General features: G+C 34.3%; 1 protein-coding gene across 13 annotated transcripts in view; it reads right to left on the reverse strand.

Moving 5' to 3' along the window:
• Positions 1-19186, reverse strand: part of LOC124950721 (disks large homolog 4-like) — a 265077-nt gene that overhangs the window by 226231 nt on the left and 19660 nt on the right. For 11 of the 13 annotated variants that reach the window (XM_047497901.1, XM_047497986.1, XM_047497937.1 and 8 more), the window contains exon 2: positions 18153-18289. In XM_047497901.1, the coding sequence (XP_047353857.1) occupies positions 18153-18289 (137 nt within the window). Of the gene's footprint in view, positions 1-18152; positions 18290-18759; positions 18896-19186 lie in introns of those variants that run through there. The other 2 variants (XM_047498003.1, XM_047497994.1) reach the window with 2 other exon arrangements.

Raw genomic sequence — 19186 nt, forward strand, 5'->3', positions numbered from 1 at the left:
TCCATTTCACGAACTCAGGCATTCACACACGTACGAACAAAAATTCTCGCGTTCTTTGCTTTTTTTTTTTTTCTTTTCTGTCTTTCTTTTTTTGTTTCTATATATATATGTATATATACATACCTTTCTCTCTCTCTCTCTCTCTCTCTCTCACTGTGCTTTGTTTCATACCGTGGTATAAAAAAAATATACGCACAAATACATTCTGGTTTTACCACTAACACCACCACCATGACCACGAACACCACCACCATAGCCATTTCCATCACCACCATTGCCACCCTAGCCCACTTTCCCCCCAACCCCCCCCCGGCCCCTCCCCATTCCCGTATTCATGTTTAAATGGAGAGAAATAACTTTTCACTCCGAGTACAAGCAATATAGCGAGGCAGCTCGAGCAATGCCGGAAGAAAGAAAAAGTATTAGTCCTCGTGGCATGCCGAGTGAACTCGAGGAATTTTATTATTATCGCCTTTCTTCCGGATGTTAACTCGACCTAGCCCGCCTTGCCAGTTCTTTTCTCTTGGCTATAGATTTTCACTGTGACGTCACTCTCGCATATTCGTGGCAACGAGCAAATACATCCCTCTCGCCAGCCACCTCCAATCCCTCCTCTTTCTCTCTCTCTCTCTCTCTCTCTCTCTCTCTCTGTCTTTCTCTTTCTCTCTCTTTTTTCTTTCCCCCATTTCGTTACCAAACCCCTCTCGTAAAAATGCAATTTAAAATGATGTTTTATCCCTTTACAATTTCGTTCTTTCGTTTTCTCAAAGAAGTACGTTGTTATTGTTCTTATCGTTTCTTTTGTTCTTCTTGTGATTGTCGTTGTTATTATTGTTACTATTGTTATTGTTGTTGAACGCGTAAAGTCTGATCTAAGTTTCACATCCCTTTTCGAACTAGAATTATCGATTATCGAATGGCCGTCGATATACCCCAGAGGAAGACGTTTCACTTTGCCGTGCAATTTAGTTCGACACAGACCTATTATTTCTACTACCACAAGTGTCTCTAACATTGTCGTTCGAGTTTAAATCGAGAAATTGATTCGAAATTATATACGTAACTTTATATCTTCAAAACTATTTATTTGTCTAATTTTCAATTAACGATTAACTAATTAAGACAGATGGATAAGTAAATACTTAGGATATTTTTTGATCAGAACATTTAAGACCAAATCATACATCGTATTTTGAGTTTATATACTTTAGATAATAGATAAATAAGTGATGAATCTTTCACAAGACAAACAAGTTGATCGACCTATCTTTTACTTCCTTAGACTCTCTTTTCCTTTCCTCTTGTTCTTCCTTTATTTTCTTTTCTCCTTTATTTATTTATTTATTTCTTTCTTTCTTTTTTTTTTTGTTTCCTTCCTATATCTTTTTCTTTCTCCTTTTATCTTTCCTTTCTTTCTTTCTTTCTTTCTTAACTTATCCTACTCTCTTTCCCTCCATATCCATCTCTACTTATTTTTAACGAACAAGTAAATACAACAATAGCTGCTCGAGATGATTCGTGCAGTCAACGAACCGAGACTATTACAACAAAGAGTAATCGAAGGAAGGAGATGGAAAATTCGTTTTCAATAAATATACGAATATCTACGATATGCAGGGTCAATAAAGTTTCAGTTATGTTCACGTAATATTTTTTTTAAATGGAACGAAAGAAAGAGAAAAGGAAAGAGAGAGAGAGAGAGAGAGAGAGAGAGAGAGAATGAGTGGGAAGGGTGAGAAGGAAAAACGTATTTCATCTTACATAACAGACAACAAATTTCCAATGTGGGAAGAGAAGCATGAATAAACATAAAATACAACGTCTACTTTTCTATCAAAAGATAAAAGAAAGAAAATGGTCGATTCCCGATAAAACAATTTCTTCGTAACTACCTCGCACGCAGCGAGGTTAACTCCTTTACTTTCTATAGAGAAACGAGAGAGACAAAAAAAAATAGGAAGGGGATAGTAAAATCAAGAGAGAGAGAGAGAAAAGTTTTCTCCTCGGTATTCTACCAAGCGAAGGCCTTTTGTCTCTTATGTCAGGGAAAGGCATGGGCGTAATCTGCAATTCGATTTATATTGATTGGAATCCACGGCGAGGATTGGTTCGACGAACGCTCTGTGGACGAAACTCGTGCGAATAATATCGTCTAACAATATGATCTATCTGTTTTATCGGATACGCATTTTAACGTAGACGCGAGCTCTTTTTTATTGTTTCCTTCTTTTCTTTTCTTTCCTCAATCGCGAAGTAGAATGTTTTCTTTTTCTTTTTCTTTTCTTCTTCTTCTTCTTCTTCTTCTTCTTCTTTTTCTTTTCTTTTGTTTTTTCTTTTTCTTCTTTTTTTTCCTTTCATTAGATATAAAAATGTGTTCGAACTACTACGGATAGGAAGGAAAAACGAAAAAAAGAAAGGTGTACAACGGGTATGTAAAAAGTACGTCTATCGGTAGACGTTCGTTCGTATAGTCATAGTCCGGGTTTCTATACTTAGGAAATAAGAAAGGAGATGAAGAAAAATAAAGAGAAAAAGAAATTTGTCTATTCTACCATTCGTGTATCTTCGAGATCACTTGCTTTGTATAAACTCAGAAGGGTAGATGGATTCCTGTTGATTTTCCTTTCCCTCAGGCAAGACTTTCCTTCCGTTCTATACGATTGCGTAGAGAAAAGACGTTTGGGAGGAATTGCTATTTGTCTTTCCGAACGTCTCCTAATTTTCGGGAAGTGTCTTTTATCTTTCGGCAAAAAAAAAAAGGAACAAAAAAAAAGAACGAAAAGAAAAGAAATTAAAAAAAGAAACAGACGAATCAAATTTACTCTCGTCGTCGATGGAAACAAAAAAAAAAAAAAAGAAAAGAAAAGAAGAAAGAAGAAAAAGAAAATTAAATAGGGAAACATTTTCTCCTTTTCACTTTTTATTCATTTATTCTTTTGTTTTTGTTTATCATTTTGTTTTGCCATCTATTTTTTCTTTTTTTTTTTTTTTTTTTTTTTTTTTTTTTTTACCAACAAAAAGAATTAATTTGATTGATTGCAACGATCGAAATTAAAGTCCTTTACAGATCGCGAATATTTCTAAGGGATATGATAAAATCAGGAATTTCAAGGAGCAGCAAATTAGATATACCCGACTACCTAAGTACGTGCCTATTGGATAAAGAATAAGAATAACGTTTCTTTTCCTTTTTTTTTTTTTTTATTTTTATCAAATTGAAAAAAACTATCCTGAAATGCGTTACGATTCTTCTTACGTCGCGCGTAGTCAAATATCGTCTGTCTGAACATTTCTGAGGAACATTTACTTAGATCCGAGAACGTGCGAAATTCAATGGCGTTCGTCTTCGACGTCTTACGACGTCGACGACAACGGCGAGGTACCCTTTACGTCGTGCGAAAAATAAGGGATCCCTGAAAGAGAACTACCCTTGTAGTTTCCTCTTTCCTTTTCCTTTTTTCTTTTTTTTTTCTTCTTTTTCTTCATGTCGCTCGCAGCTTTACCAACAACGAAAAAGAGAGAGAGAGAGAGAGAGAAAGACATAGAGAAAGACAGACAGAAAGAAAGAGAGAAAGAGAGAGAGAGAGAGAGAGAGAGAGAAAATCTATCCCTGAAAAGGGACTTTAAAAAACGTTTTCTCTTGGACTCGAGTTTTCAACTACCAAACGTGCGTTTACGTGGAAAGCGGTTTTTAAAGTATTTCACCTCTCACCCTTCACAAGCGTGGCAACGCTTTCTAGAAACGTTATCTTAAGAATTTTCTTTCTTTTTTTTTCTCTCTCTCTCTCTCTCTCTCTCTCGCTCTCTTTCTGTACGTGAACGATCAGCTACGAGTTTGAAAAAGAGTTTTTCTTTTGTTCCTTTCTGCCCCTCTTCTCCACACTCCCCTCCCACCGCCCCCACCTACTTCCACCCCCCTTTCTCTTTTTCTCACAAACGTCTAGTAACGTAGTAAATGTCTCCCGTCAATTATTAGTTTTATAACGTTACTCGGTGTATTCTACCTGTATTTATCCTGAAAAGGAGACGCACGATTTATAGAATAGAATAGAATAGAATAGAAAAGAAAAGAAAAGAAAAGAAAAAAAAAAAAAGAAAAAAAGAAATAAGAAAATAATACTTTAATCACATACCAAGTAAATACATACTTATTTATTTGCTTACTTGTTAAACTTAGTTAAATACAGAAGTTACTCGTATAATACCTGTATACAGAAACTAGGAAGTTTATTCTTTAGAAATTCTGTGGTTTACAAAATATGTAAGATTTAATTGTTTCTTATCTATCTTTAGAAATTATATAAGTTAGTTTTCTGAAAATTAATTCAACGTCCTTTGAATTATACAATCTTTAGATACGACATGATAACTTGGAGAAACAGAATTAATAATTGGTCTACCATTTTCTTTTGTTGCGCAAAACATGCGCGTACACCCACGCATACATATATATATATATATATACATACACACACACACACACACACACACATGGATGCACCACGCATATACCATCTTATCGTCAAGTTTCTTATTCCTATTCTCGCCGTTCTATCTGTCCTTTAACGAATTAACTTAAACTTTCTTCTAACACTTCCACCGTCTAATGTAGTCGCATCTCAGTTGTAACAACAAAGGCCACTCAAAGGAGGCGAATAAACTTTGACTTGGGTGGCTCATGCACCTTCAACCCTTTCTCTTGTTTTCTCCAGAGTTTCTTGCAATTTACTGTGACTTTCAAACGAAGTCGGCAAGTTTCACCGAGTACACTCTTCTCTCTCTCTCTCTCTCTCTCTCTCTTTCTTTCTCTCTTTCTCTCTCTATCTTTCTATCTCTCTTGCTCTCCCACAATAATATAATAGATTCTTGAATTTAACGAGCAAGAAGACCGAGTATTATTCTTCCTGCTGGGAACAATAACTTTTCCGGTCACATATTATGCCGCTTGAAGGGTTATTGTAGTGAATGAGGGAGAGAGAGAGCGAGAGAGAGAGAGAGAGAGAGAATGAGAGAAAAAAAATTCGAAACAGACCGACGGAAAGCAAAGAGGAAGTACTCTTTCATTTCGTGAAGTTAACAATTAAGCAATTGTGTACACTACCGTCGTCGCGTGGACCCAGTCGAAGGATGGAAAAACGAAATTGAAACGCTTTTAGTAACAACCAAAAAGAAAAAAGAGATAATACTTCTCTCGCAATAGCGAAACGGCAATAATGGAAACGATGAAAAAAAAAAAAAAAAAAATAAAGAAAAAAAAAGAAAAGAAGGATGGAAAATTAAGTAATAAAGAAAAGGAGCAAAAAGAGGATAGGAAAAGAAAGAAAGAAGGAAAGATGGAAGAAAAATAAACAAATACAAGTGCAAGTGCGAAGAATTGTAGAAATAAAATAAAAAAAAAAAAAAAGGGGAGAAAAAATTTTGAAATTTCGTTTAGCATCGATCGTGTAAGTAATCATAATAACGCTAGATTCGATTTTCGATGGTAGTACCGTTCAATCACATCCCTGACTCGTCAATATTGTCAGAGAAACTGATGTAGACGCATCCATTGAATTCTCCGAGTTCTCCCTTTCTCTCCCCATCTCTGTATTTCTCTCATTTTCTCTCTCTCTCTCTCTCCATCTCTGTATTTCTCTCATTTTCCCTCTCTCTCTCTCTCTCTCTCTCTCTCTCTCTCTCTCTCTCTCTCTGATCTATCTAACTATCTATCTATCCATCGAGCTTGGGTACACAAACGGACGTAGAGCGATAACAGAATTGATAGTACCGTATAATAATTATAATCTATATCCTCTCTCAGTTTCCACACTAACCTCTTCTCTCTCTCTCTCTCTCTCTCTCTCTCTCCGCTTTCTCTTTCAGACACACACACATACACACACAGAGAGATTCAGGCATAGATATATACACACACATATAAATTTCCATCACTAGAACGGCCCTTCGATTCTCGTCGTGTCGGCGGCACGATTCCAATTCTCTGATCGTTACCGGGCTCGTGCCGTGGGACGACACGCGTTATCCTGAGTGCCCGGATGCATAATTCATCGAAATGCCGATCCAACTACACCATCGTAAATCACGAATTACCACGAATCGAAGACAAGTGCGTTAGCACGAACTGACTGACTACGGAACCTTTGATTCTAAACGTCTTGATACTTGCCATCTTGATAGATCGTTATCTATTATCCTTAAGAACTTATCTATCCGTGAATTTAATCCGTAAATATTTGTTTCGATATTCATTACGAATATTATAATAATCGTATAAGCATCTAAGTATGTAAGTAATTAACGATGATTTATGAGAAACCCACGAAGAAATAAATGATTATTATTAACGAACAATCCTTTGTCTTCGATAGAATCGATCGATCAGTCAATGATTTGAATTATTGTAACACTTTTAATTATCAGATAGAAGAGATTTCTTATCGCTAATATTTTTTAATTAGATTTTTTTTACTTTTTCGTTTAATCGCATCGTACGATCTTTTTTTATTTCTCTTTGATCCATTTTCTAGAAGAAGAAACAGAACCACGAAACTAATATATACGTACATACATGCATACGTCGCATCCATCAAACAGAACGAAATCAACCTTGTCTAAAGCATGGCTGATGTGGGTTCCTTCGGTGCAAAAGCAAACGATGCCAAGACGACGAGCGAGCGACATACTTGGATGAAAATTACGTACTACCGAGGAATACAGAAATAATGCAACCATGCACGGCATACGTTCGCACATAAAATGTGTTAGATTAGAAACCCTCGTATGATCGTTACGTAGTCTATTATCACGTACCGAATAATAAATTATTTTCATTATACCCAGTGTAATCTTGTTATCGGTAGCAATTGAAATTTAACGGTTTACACGCTGCTCTCAACATTTATTTTATTATATTAAAGGAATTAAATGGAATGTCGGTAGGGCAAAGAGAAAAACGGTCATACAAAAAAAAATAAAAAAAAAAAAATAAAAAAAATAAAAAAAAATGAAAAAAAAGTGAGAGGGCAGAAAAAAAAAAAAAGAAAAAAAAGAAAAAAAAAAGAAGAAAGAAAAACGTTTGTACATAAAAATGTACAGGATCGCTCGTTTATCGTCGATTTATTTGTATATTTGGTTGGTTGCACAAAGATTAAAACCTGATGGAATATGAAGATCGTGTAGTTGTGCGTGGCAGTTGTACCGTGAGTTCGTATGATTAAATGCATTGCAAATACATACACCGCTCGAGGAAGTAACGATGCTACTGACAAATAAACGCTGTGACGTGTTCATGAGAGAAGGAGGAAGGGAGGCAGCGGGGGCGGGGGGGGGGGTGGAAAGGGACAGGGAAAGAGAGAGAGAGAGAAAGAGAGAGTAACTGAAAAACGAATTTTCTCCTCAAAGTTATCTACTTCTACATACATATGCCGTAATTCGAAGCACATAACATTTATAAATAGAAACGTCGAATTGTTTCGAAAATTCGTTTCTCTCTCTTTCTCTCTCTATCGATGTATGTACATAACATACGTACGTACGTAACGTATCTGTAAAACATTTTTTACATGATTTTCATCATTTACTTGAACGTCGATATTTTCGATATATTTTTAATAGTAACGAACGAAGACCAAGAAAAAGAAAAAAAAAAAAAAAGAGAGAACAGACGAATTGAAAGGAGAAGAAGAAGAAGAAGAAAGAAAGAGAAAAATTAAAAAGAAAGGAAAGAAAAATATTTACGACATTGAAATAAAAACGACGAAAGAATTATTATATACGGAAATTAAAATTATACTCATACGTGTATAAATTAATCTGTAAAAGGGAAATAGTATCACGTATTTAACGTGTCACAAAAAAGGGGAGTATAATAGCGACGAAACGACGATAGAAAAGCAAACATTAGTCGTTTTAGTCCGTAGAACATTAGTCGTAAGTATGTATGTACATCGTTCCTCGTCCTGGACCTCTCCCTCACCTTTCTCCCCTCATACCCTCATTCTCGTAGTTAGGTGATTCACTAGAGGTTGCTGGCTGAGCGAGAGAGATAAAAAGAAATCGTTCTGGCATTGGGCCTTGACGCGTGACAAGACAACCACGCCATTTTGTAACGTCACTGTATATACGCTCGAGTTACAACTGTTACGTGACTTACACGCCGAACTGCATGTGAACCTTCATGCAACAAATGCATACCTATTTGTACTTTGTTTGACCGACCACCAAATTCTCTCTCTCTCTCTCTCTCTCTCTCTCTCTCTCTCTCTTTTTCTCTCTTGTAATGTCTGAACGAGTACGAGAGACAAAAAAAGAAGAAAAAATAAAAAAAAAGAGAAAAAAGAAAAAAATAACCAAAGAAAAAGAAGAGAAAAAAAGGATTTTTACCTACATAGATATACATACATATACCAACCTGACACACTCATGAAACGTGTTAGAAAATATTTCATTTCGCTCTAGTATTATATATGAACTTGTTAGAAATTCGTATCGCATAAAACAATTTATGTTATTCACGATGGAAGTGAGTTTCTCTATTCCTTTGGCGGAGTTCAAAAACGTTGGACGACATCGTGATCTAGAAGATTTAATTTTTATTATATGAATATATTTCGTCAAAGGAAATAGAAAATGTTTTCATTAAAGATATAGATTTATTAATCAATTATGTAGGTATATCAAATATTTCGAATATTTTCATTGAACAAACGAACAATATAAAACGTATCTTTTCTACGTATTTTATATTTTTTATACATTTCTAAACGTTATTTCTTTATAAACGATATCGATGATTCGACGCAATTTCTCATTCAATTTCACTCTATTTCATTCTTTTTTTCTTTCTTTCTTTCTTTTTTTTTTTTATTTTTGTTTGCTCGCGCGCGTTTCTCTCTCTCTCTCTCTCTCTCTCTCTCTCTTTTCCCCCGTTCGATCAATTCCTTCGTTAATATTTCCAACGTTCATTCCTATGATCATACACGTCCGTCAAATTTTTCCTAGAGTGAATTTTACTCTCGAATTAACAAAGTGCAAAATTTACGAAGAGAAGAAAGGGAATAAATGCAATGATGCAAATTGCAGTAGTTAGCTAGGGTAAATCGCAGAAGATAGATACAATAGTATCTCTAGTTACGGTCTAAAGGTCTGTAAATAGCAGGAACGTGCTAATTAATCACAGGTTGACAAATTGCCGAAGTCAACGTTTTGCTCGTAACATGGTGCCGCGTCTGCCCGTGGGGCGTGCCCTGTTCTTGCCAGCTCGTTGCTCCCACGGTATCTCGGTCTAGATTAGACTATAGACTAGAAGGGGAGAGATGCTAGACTAAGGATTAGTCTAAGGGCCAGATGAAGGGCGTGGTAACATTGAACTGAAGATGTATCGGATATCTGATATTAAATCATTATCGTATAATCAAATAATATAATAATAAATCAATTATTTTTATATTCACCTTCTTTCTTTTCTTTTTTTTTTTTTCTTTTTTTTTTTTTTTTTTTTCTTTTGAGATATCCCTTATTTATTTTATATCCGGTAATATAAAAATATATATAAAAAAGAAAAAAAAAAAGAAAAAGAAAACGAATCTTTCGATATTGATAAATATCGAAAAAAAATTATAATCGAACGACGAATTATCGATAAGGAGAAATATACAATCGAAAGATTACTTTTTGAGAATCTAATAAATCGTTTCTCTATTTTAAGATGATATATTGCAATAATACGTCGTCGTCTTAAGGCTATCAAGTCTACCATAATGACTCTACGTTCATCAACGTTGAAATGTATCCCGTCTATCCTCGTGTTGATATTCGCTACTACTAGAAGGTAATATTCGCGGCAATGTTCGCGCAAATATATGCGGGCGGTTGCGTTTAGGGCTTAAGGAAACCGTGGAATATTCGTAAATTACTCGGAATACATTATTACGTGACTGTGTGAAAGAGTTATACGTACATACGTATGTGCATATTTAGAGATATGTATACGTCTTGGTACGGTTCAAGCCTCGGTCTCTCTCTCTCTCTTTCTCTTTTTTTTTCTTTTTTCTTTTTTTTTTTTTTTTTTTTTTTTTTTTTTAACAAGATTCATGATTTCATTCAACAAGTAGAAAAATTTAACGTCCAGAAACTGAGAATTTTTCTACAAACTTTGTAAAGTTTTTGATCTTCTCTTTAAATCTTAAAAATAATGAACCAATGATAACGAAAATTTATAGCGAGCAAAGTACATAGAAGAAATCACGTACGGGTGGTACTTTATCTAAAAACATGAGCTCCGCGAACGTACCCGTTGAATATTATGAAAAAATGTAATTTCGCGAGAATGTAAAAAAGAATAAGAAAGAAAAAGAGAGAAAGAGAGAGAAAATTGCACCATCGAGTCGACGTTGCACAAGTCACTAGAGTAAACTTTCTATAAAACTCTCTGTTCTCATCGGTACAGCTTAATTACACGAAGCCAGGATGAAAATGAAAAACTTAGTGGGATTAATAACCCTTGTGTACATTAAATAACGCTCGTCGAAAACATACCTTTAACTTATTAATCCGATATTTAAACTTGGATGTTTAATAAATCGATAAAAATGTGTGTGTGTGTATGTGTGTGTGTGTGTGAACAATTTTCACGATATTCTATTATCATTCAAAAAAATTATCTGGATAAAATAGAAAAGAAGAGAAAAGCATACAAAAGAAAAAGTAGAAGAGAGAAGGAATAAAAAAAGAATGGAAAAAAGGGGATAATGAGATAGCATAAAGAATAATGGAGCATCGAAGAGGACATCTTTTTCTTGTTTAACGACGTCATAAAAGTTCAGGTTATCGGATAAATGCGAAAGCTAAGATAAGTAACTGGAAGACTATAAAGTTAATTAAATGGTTTTCAGTGGTTCGGCCGACGAACTAGAGAAAGTAGAACAATGCAACGTGGAAAGTTCATTGGATTATTGTGGAAACGTATTCATTATTGCGGATAATTTTGTGTATATTACTTATATATATATATACGCAATTATGTCGTTTTCATATTGTTTTTGGGTCGAATTAATCGTCAAATAAATAAGATGTACGTGATTCAGTTATAGAGTATGTGTGTGTGTGTGTGTGCGTACGTGTATGTATGAGAGAGAGAGAGAGAGAAGGAGAGAGAATTCTATTTGACTATTTAAAGTTAATCGACGTACATCGCGTAATAATATAAAAAAAAAAAAACTAAAGTAAAGAAACGAAATAGTTAGTAGTCACAATGTACTCGGTGAATATTTTCGAGAAAGTGGATAAATAGTTACGTGTTCGGCCAAGCAAGAAAGGAAAGAGGCAGAACTTTTCCTGGAGTTTCCCCAAATGAATGCATTGGGTGCACGCAGTGCATTAAGCCTCGACCACAACAGTGAATGCATTGTGAAACGAGCCGCCCGTACACCACGGTGTATTCTCGTTTGGAGTTTCTTCCATTTATCGAGAGCGAATACTGTATCCAAGGGAAATGGGTTTTAGCCGAGTGCTACTATAAATTCCATTTGTCCTCTTGAAAACGGTGATATATCGAGTGCAGGAACTCGCCAACTCGAACATTGTTGCTGCCATCGTTGTCGTTGTCGTCATCGTCGTTGTCGTCGTCGTCATCGTTGTCGTTGTCGTTATCGTCATTGTTAAGCGTTGTTGTTCGTCTATTGAAATGTTAGCGTATATTTCAGTTCAACAAAAATTCTATACATCTATATTATAAAGGATAACGTGATATATACATATATTAACGTCTTATATTATCTATGGCAGCTTTTAACTTTTATTTATATATAACTTTTATATATATATATATATATATATATATATATATATGTACGTTTAGACCTATTATTTCTACAAGCTTGAAAAATGAAATATTTTTTGTAATAATTATTAACAATAAATCGTGCCCTATAATGATTTGTGGTCTATCTAAAGTATGTATAAAGAGATTGAAAAAAGAAAAAAAGGAATTATTTATAACATTTTATAACATTCAGATCAATGCAACGTTCGACTTCGAAATATGTAAATGGAAATAAGTTAGATTATTTCAAATGAAAAGAAAAATTTTTGTTTTTAATCGTTTTAAACAAAAAAAAAAAAATAAATAAATTGAGTGAGAAACGATATTAGTATCGATTAATCTCGTTGTTATTATCGGAGATATTTTCATTTAAATAATATCTTATTTACGTTGACCTATTGACCTATACAATTCGTTATATATGGCAATACGTTACTTTATCAACTTATCTAAATTAATTTTTGGAATTTATGCAAGTCATTTTATTGGCTCGCGTAAATTAGTATTTTTATTGATTTTTTTTTTTTTCTTTTTTTTTTTTCTTTGTTTACTACAGCTCGTAGTATTCGCACCACCTGTTCCTTCGATTATGAATGACAAATTTTAAAGGGTTATATCATCTGTTAGGAAATTCCTAGCTATATGAAACCAAGAACATTTTAAAGAAGAAAATGTGTTTTATCCATTTAGACGATAAACGATATGACACAATCAATTTTCATCGACAATTTCTTTAGAGGCTTATATGTGTATATATATATATATATATATATATATATATATATATATATATATATATCTAGAAAATTTGAAAAAAAATTTAATTTCTCAAAATTATTTTTATTCGACAGTATTATCGTTTGTATTATCTGAAAATATTTATCGAAAAATTTCAAAAATTGACGACAATGTCGATAATCACATATATTTCGAATTTAAACAATATTTACAATTCATTCAGAATTCAGAATTCGACATCGCATATATTTTAACCTTTATACATTTAATATCTACTCTAAAATTATTTGAATGAAATGTTTCACGATTATTTCTGATATCATTATCCTGCCTTTGTCATACGGAAATTTTTTTATTAAATGAAAATCGTCTTCTGTCGAGAACATTTTTTTCAAATTCATTTTTGTATTTTTTTTTTTTTTCTTCTACTTTTGATAATATGAGATATTATCGGTACTCACGAACCCAGTGCAATTAAATTTTTTTGAGTTGGAAAATATTCCTCCCAAATATACATCGTCGTAACACATATTTAATGACATTTTTTTTTTTTTTTATTAATAAAATAGATTACGAGCAATAACAAAAACAAAAAGAGAAAAAGATCATAAAAATTATCCTTTTTTTTTTCTTTCTCCTCTGTCACGTCTGGATCAATTATAAATCCCTCAAACAAAACTAATCTCGTTAAGAAAATACGTATGAAACATGTATTAAATCCTTAGAATGGAGATAACGCCGTCGTAGATCGAGATAAAACTCTCTCAAAGTTTTAAATAACCAAATCCTTTTAAATCCAAACGCGTTTTCTCTTCCTCCCTCTCACTCCTACTCGTTCCTCTATATCTCGCGATAAAAATTAAGTGTCGCATTACACGGGATTCGGGACGATTTTAGAACGATAGTACGAAGGGAATGGGACGGATAAGGTGGCGCAAAGGGGAAGGGATAGGGTAACAATAAAAATCGTTCGGGCTATAGATGTCGCAAATAAAATCTTCCATTTAGGAGCATCGTTTCTCAACGATTAGAACGAGCCTTTAATTTCCATCCGGCGAGCAATTGCCCGGCAATTAAATGCCACGGCCGACGTCGGAAAATGTTCACTGGCATCGTATTAAACGAACGGTTAAAGAAAGAGAGAGAAAAAGATAGAGGGAGAGAGAGGGAGAGAGAGAGAGAGAGAGAGAGAGAGAGAGTTCCTTAAAGTGATACGATTACTCACATTAAAAAGTTTATTGAATTCGTCGGTCTGGCTGCCGCCACCCGGGCCAAGTCGAGTAAATTTATACCTAAGTGCACGATAAAGGTGCGAAGAAGAGAAACGATAAAAAAGAAAGAAGAGCAAGGGAAGAGAGAGAGAAAGAGAGAAAAAGGGAAAGATAGAAAGAGAAAAGAAGTAACGGAAGAAAAAGGAATGCGGATAAATTTTCGCTACGTGCCTCTTACTCGACTCTTACTCCTGTCTTTTACAACGAACCTAAGATACGATATTTCAAGATATAGAGCACCCATTCCGATGATATACGTTCTTTAAGTGCACCTTTGAAAGCGGACCTTGTAATTCCTTTTCTCGTCCTCCTTATAATAGAATATTTCCGCGAATGTCAAACCGACTTTTTCCTGTTTTCTCTCTCTCTCTCTCTCTCTCTCTCTCTTTCTTTCTATCTCTATCTCTATCTCTATCTATCTGTCTATCTATCTCATCTTCTTTTTTTTTATCCTTCTTTTTTACTTTTCTTTTCATTAATTTTTTCCCATTATTGCTGCCAATTCAGTGATAAAGAATAAAAAAAAGGTCTGGGGCTATCATAAAGTAATGAAGAGGAAGAAGAAGAAGAAGAAGAAGAAGAAGAAGAAGAAGAAAATCCGACGACTTTTTGAAGGATCGAAAAAAAAAGAAAAAAGTTAAGTAGTAAAATTGTCGATAGAACGAGAAAGAAACAACAAAGTTTCATATTTATCGACAATAGTACGTTGACTTCACGATTCTTCTCTATTGTTCGTAATAACATTAAGCTTCGAAGTTTTGCGAACGTAAGTAGCCAGACAAGAGGAAGAAAAAAAAGACAAAGACAGAGAAAGAGAGAGAGAGAGAGAGAGAGAGAGAGAGAGAGAGAGAGAGAGAGAGAGAGAGAGAGAGAGACAAAGTGCCAAGTAAGAAAAACATCTACTATCTCGAACAATAAACTTCAGAACGAACCATTTTCAAGTGTATCCACCTACAACGAAATTTTTCATCGTCGGCCATGACGCGAATGCGTTTTCGCCTTCCTTTAAAATTCTCGTATCAAAAATGCCGGGAGGAACAATTGCGACTACGTTAGCGTTATATACGTTAGTATCTACGTTACTTTGACGTCACATTATACGAACAACGTTTAAAAGAATGAAGACTAGCTGTTAAAAGATATATGAGATCGTAGGAAATAAATGGAGAAGGAAAAAAAGGGGAAACTCCACGGTGAAAATCGACACCGGAAAAGACAGGAAAAGTAATCGGTACCGAAAGAACTCCAACTTCTATCCGTTACAGCCACTCTTATTATCCTCAGTCATCGAATCGCAGCATCCACGAGTACCGACACTTTAATCCTAGCTTCCTTCGTTTCGTTTCGACCTATGTAAAAAAAAAAAGAGAGAGAGAGAGAGAGAGAGAGAGAGAGAGAATGAGATAAAGAGAGAAAGAACGGAAGACGAGAATCCTATATCGATTTTAACGTCTCATGAGAAATCGGAAAGCTTTTCAGACAGATCGATGGAAAGTGAGAGAGAGAAGTAGAGAGAGAGAGAGAGAGAGAGAGAGAGAGAGAGAGAGAGAGAGGCACGAGTTCGTATTTACCAAAGGTTCGTATTTACAATGGGTGAAGGAGAGCCAGGCAGTAAAGAGACGAATGTGAAGAGGGCAACTAAGGAGGGAGAATTTTCCATTACAGCAAGTACATCGGCTCTTATCATTGTGGTGCACATTCTCTACCACCGACGGGCCCGCAGCCCGCTTTTCTCCAAAGTAATGGAAAACAAACAGCAGAATATCGCACCTCCGGCTCGTTCGCTTATGTACGTCGAAAGTGCCTCAACTATCATATTTCTCTCTCTCTCTCTCTCTCTCTCTCTCTCTCTCTCTCTCTCGATTCATCTATCTATCCTTCTCCCTCTTTTGAATATACCTTTAAAGTGGCCTAAAAGCGATTTCAAGATCGAGATTTTGCTAGTGGCTTTAATGTAAATTTAACTTGCATTTTATACTTACCATGATTCATTCGCCATTAACAAAATTTATATGAATATTCAATACGTATACGTATACGTATATATATATATATATTTCTTTTTTTTTTTTTTTTGAAATAAGCATTCCCCACGAAAATTTACGTAAGTGGTTACTTACATACATCCTAATACCATAGCTTGTGAATTATCGTGAATATTGTCAATATATTTTATATGTATTATGAATTTTCTCGGTACGTCGTGGTTCATCGATCATCGAAGGGATTGCCGATATCCAATCAGAGCTCGAATATACGCGGTTAATATCGGTTCGACCACACGTACCACCAACTGACTGTATTTATCCATATGTGTGTGTACGTCTGTGTGTGTGTACGACGATATAACGTTCAGATATCTACAGATATATATATATATATATATATATGTATGTAGAGTATATATATATATATATATATATATATATATATATATATATATATATATATATATATATTAGAACACATATAATCTATTAACTCGTGGAATCGCTTCTTCATAATTCACGATAGTCGACTAAATTACACGTCCTATTCAACTGGTATATTCATGTTCCAACGTAGACGATGTGTGGAACACGAATTTTTATATATATTCATATATATTATATATATATGTGTGTGTGTATGTGTATGTACGTACATACGTACATATCAAATGTAAATAATGTATTATATCCTCATAATTTTTTATTATTTTCAATCGCTCGAGTTTCTTTTTTCTTTTTCTTTCTCTCTCTCTCTTTTTTTTCTTTTTTTTTTTTTTTTTTTTTTTTTTTTTTTAATACTAAGCGAGAATGACGAAAAGTATAAAATAAATAAAAGTCAAAAAGGAAGGGAATGATTTTACGACGATGGTTTTCCATATTTATATGGTTACAATGGAAAATGAAAATGAAAAAGAATAAAAAAAAGAGAAAAAAGGAAAAGTTAAAAAAAGGTCAAAATAAAAAAAGCAAATAGCAAAAGAGAATATCGATCGAATTCCATTAATCTGTATACTCGTGATGCGTTTTATCGAAATATCGACAAATACTCTTTTGTTTGTCGATGGCATTGTATTTATCATTTACGAACGATATGAAATCCATATTTGTGTGTCTCTCTCTTTCTCTCTCTCTCTCTCTCTCTCTCTCTCTCTCTCTCTCTTTCTCTCTTTCTTTCTTTCTCTTCTCGTACATAATGAATAATAATCGCGGAGAAAGTTTTCGAATCGTGTCAGTTCGAATACGAACGGGGGTTTTGATGTTTGTCACACGAATCGAAACGAAAGAAGGGTAATGACGCGAAAGGGGTAGAGCGGTGGGATGCAATTAGCAATTAAAATCCCGACTTGAATTCGTCGATTGATCAAACTCGCGCGATACCCTCAAGCCAATCGAATCGTGGATCACAATAACTGCCGGTAATTGCGTGCTGCCTCTCGTCGAACCTGCCTGCTTGCTTGCTTGCTTGCTTGCCTAACTACCTGCATACCTAGTTCGTTGGTTGGTTGGTTGGTTGGTTGGTTGGTTGGTTGGCTGACTGGTTGGTTGGTTGGTTGGTTGACTGGTAAAAAAAAAAAAAGGAAAAAAAAAAGGAAAAAAAAAGAAGAAAAAAACAAAAAAAAAAAGAAAGAACGTCACTTGTGTTCACCCGAACGATTTAAAACGACGGATTAAAAATTCCATTCTTCGCGTTGGTACTTTTTAAATCGATAACGTTAACGAGGAACGAGGGAGGGGGGGGGGAGAGTGGGGCGTTGTTTACCAACATCTATTCTTCCTATGAAATCGTTAATCGGGTGATCAGAGAGAAAAAAGATTGTATAATTAATGAACGAAAAAAGCTTTTGCTCTTTTACAAATCATTCTTTCAGCTTTAATTCGTTCGATCGATAAACTGAGGAAGAAAAAATTAAAAAAGTGAAAATAAATTAATGAATAAATAAATAAAAAGAAGAGCTATTAACAACGATTAAAGATGCTCTTTTTAATCCTTATTTATTATAAAAGAATTTTGTTTGTAATTACGAGCATTAGTATTTATAATTTATTGTAGCGAGACGTATGAAGGTAAAGCTAAAATATAATTCTCTCTCTCTCTCTCTCTCTCTTTTATTCTCTCTTTTTCTTTTTTGATAAAACTATATGAGTAGAATAAAAGTCCGAAAGATTTTCAATATTTATTAGGCAAGAAGAGGGTTGACACAATGCATGTCCGTCCGGGAAAAAATAAAGACAGAAAAGAGAAAGAGAGAGACAGTGTGTGTGTGTGTGTGTGTGTGTGTGTATATATATGTGTGAGATATGAAATATCGAGATACGTGTAACTCGACTCACGTCATTTTGGGCGAAGGTAGGCGTGATTGGGCCGTCGCTTGCTTCCCATTTGGCAGCGATGCGGTTCGTCTCCGCTGTTTTCTGCTGCACCGATTTCGATTCGTCGAGTAACGTCAGCTCATAAAACTCTTGAATATCTGCAACAGCAAGCGAAAGGAAAAATATTATCTTTTGGATATCCGTCAAAAACAAAAAAAATGACTTTCTTCCAAACGGAAATCAATATACTTGAAGATATTTCAATCTTCTGTATGATAATTTGAAGGATTTTATTGAAATATAAATGAGAACGTTCAATTTCATTTTTACGACGTATTTTTATCGTGAAAACAAAGACAAAAAAACCAAGAAACAAAGAAAAAAAGAAAAAAGAAAAGGACCAAGAAAAAGGAAGAACGGAAAAATATTTATTAATTAAAAATTAAATTGTAATTAAATCTTGATTATCATTAAGAAGATCGATTAATATCGATTCGTGTCAATTTCTTTTTTCACAATTAATACAAGAGGAAATAAATGTTCCATCCTGTTTAAATGCGACGAAGGAAATCTTAACTAGTAGCGTAATTTTTAACGGTTCACCGAAACATTTTCCACTACGACTCTCTTTTTTTCCAATGTGGTAGACATCGTGAATCGTGTCTTGGTAATCCAGGTACCAGCGCACGATTCAATGTCCCGTCACACAGCGGAAATTTATTACCGGTGACGTTTCCAAGGTAGGTCATCCACTTCGACGGAGACTGTAATTCCTTCGTCCATGCTAGTATGTCCTTACGTTGTCGCAAAGAGGAGTCTCTCGTAGATAACAAGACACTTGAATCTAACGTCGATCTTCGTCAGAATAAATCTTTAATCTTGTCCGATAAACATTTTCCGTAAAAGATCGATAATAAATCTATACATCCATATATATCTATATACACACATATATATATATATATATATATATATATATATATATATAAATAGAGATTATATAAAAATCTTTCGTGTTCTTTATAAATGTTAGATCGTTAAAATAATTTATTACG

The sequence above is a fragment of the Vespa velutina genome, chromosome 1 (assembly GCF_912470025.1).
Source record: "Vespa velutina chromosome 1, iVesVel2.1, whole genome shotgun sequence".
In the NCBI taxonomy this organism is placed as follows: domain Eukaryota; kingdom Metazoa; phylum Arthropoda; class Insecta; order Hymenoptera; family Vespidae; genus Vespa; species Vespa velutina.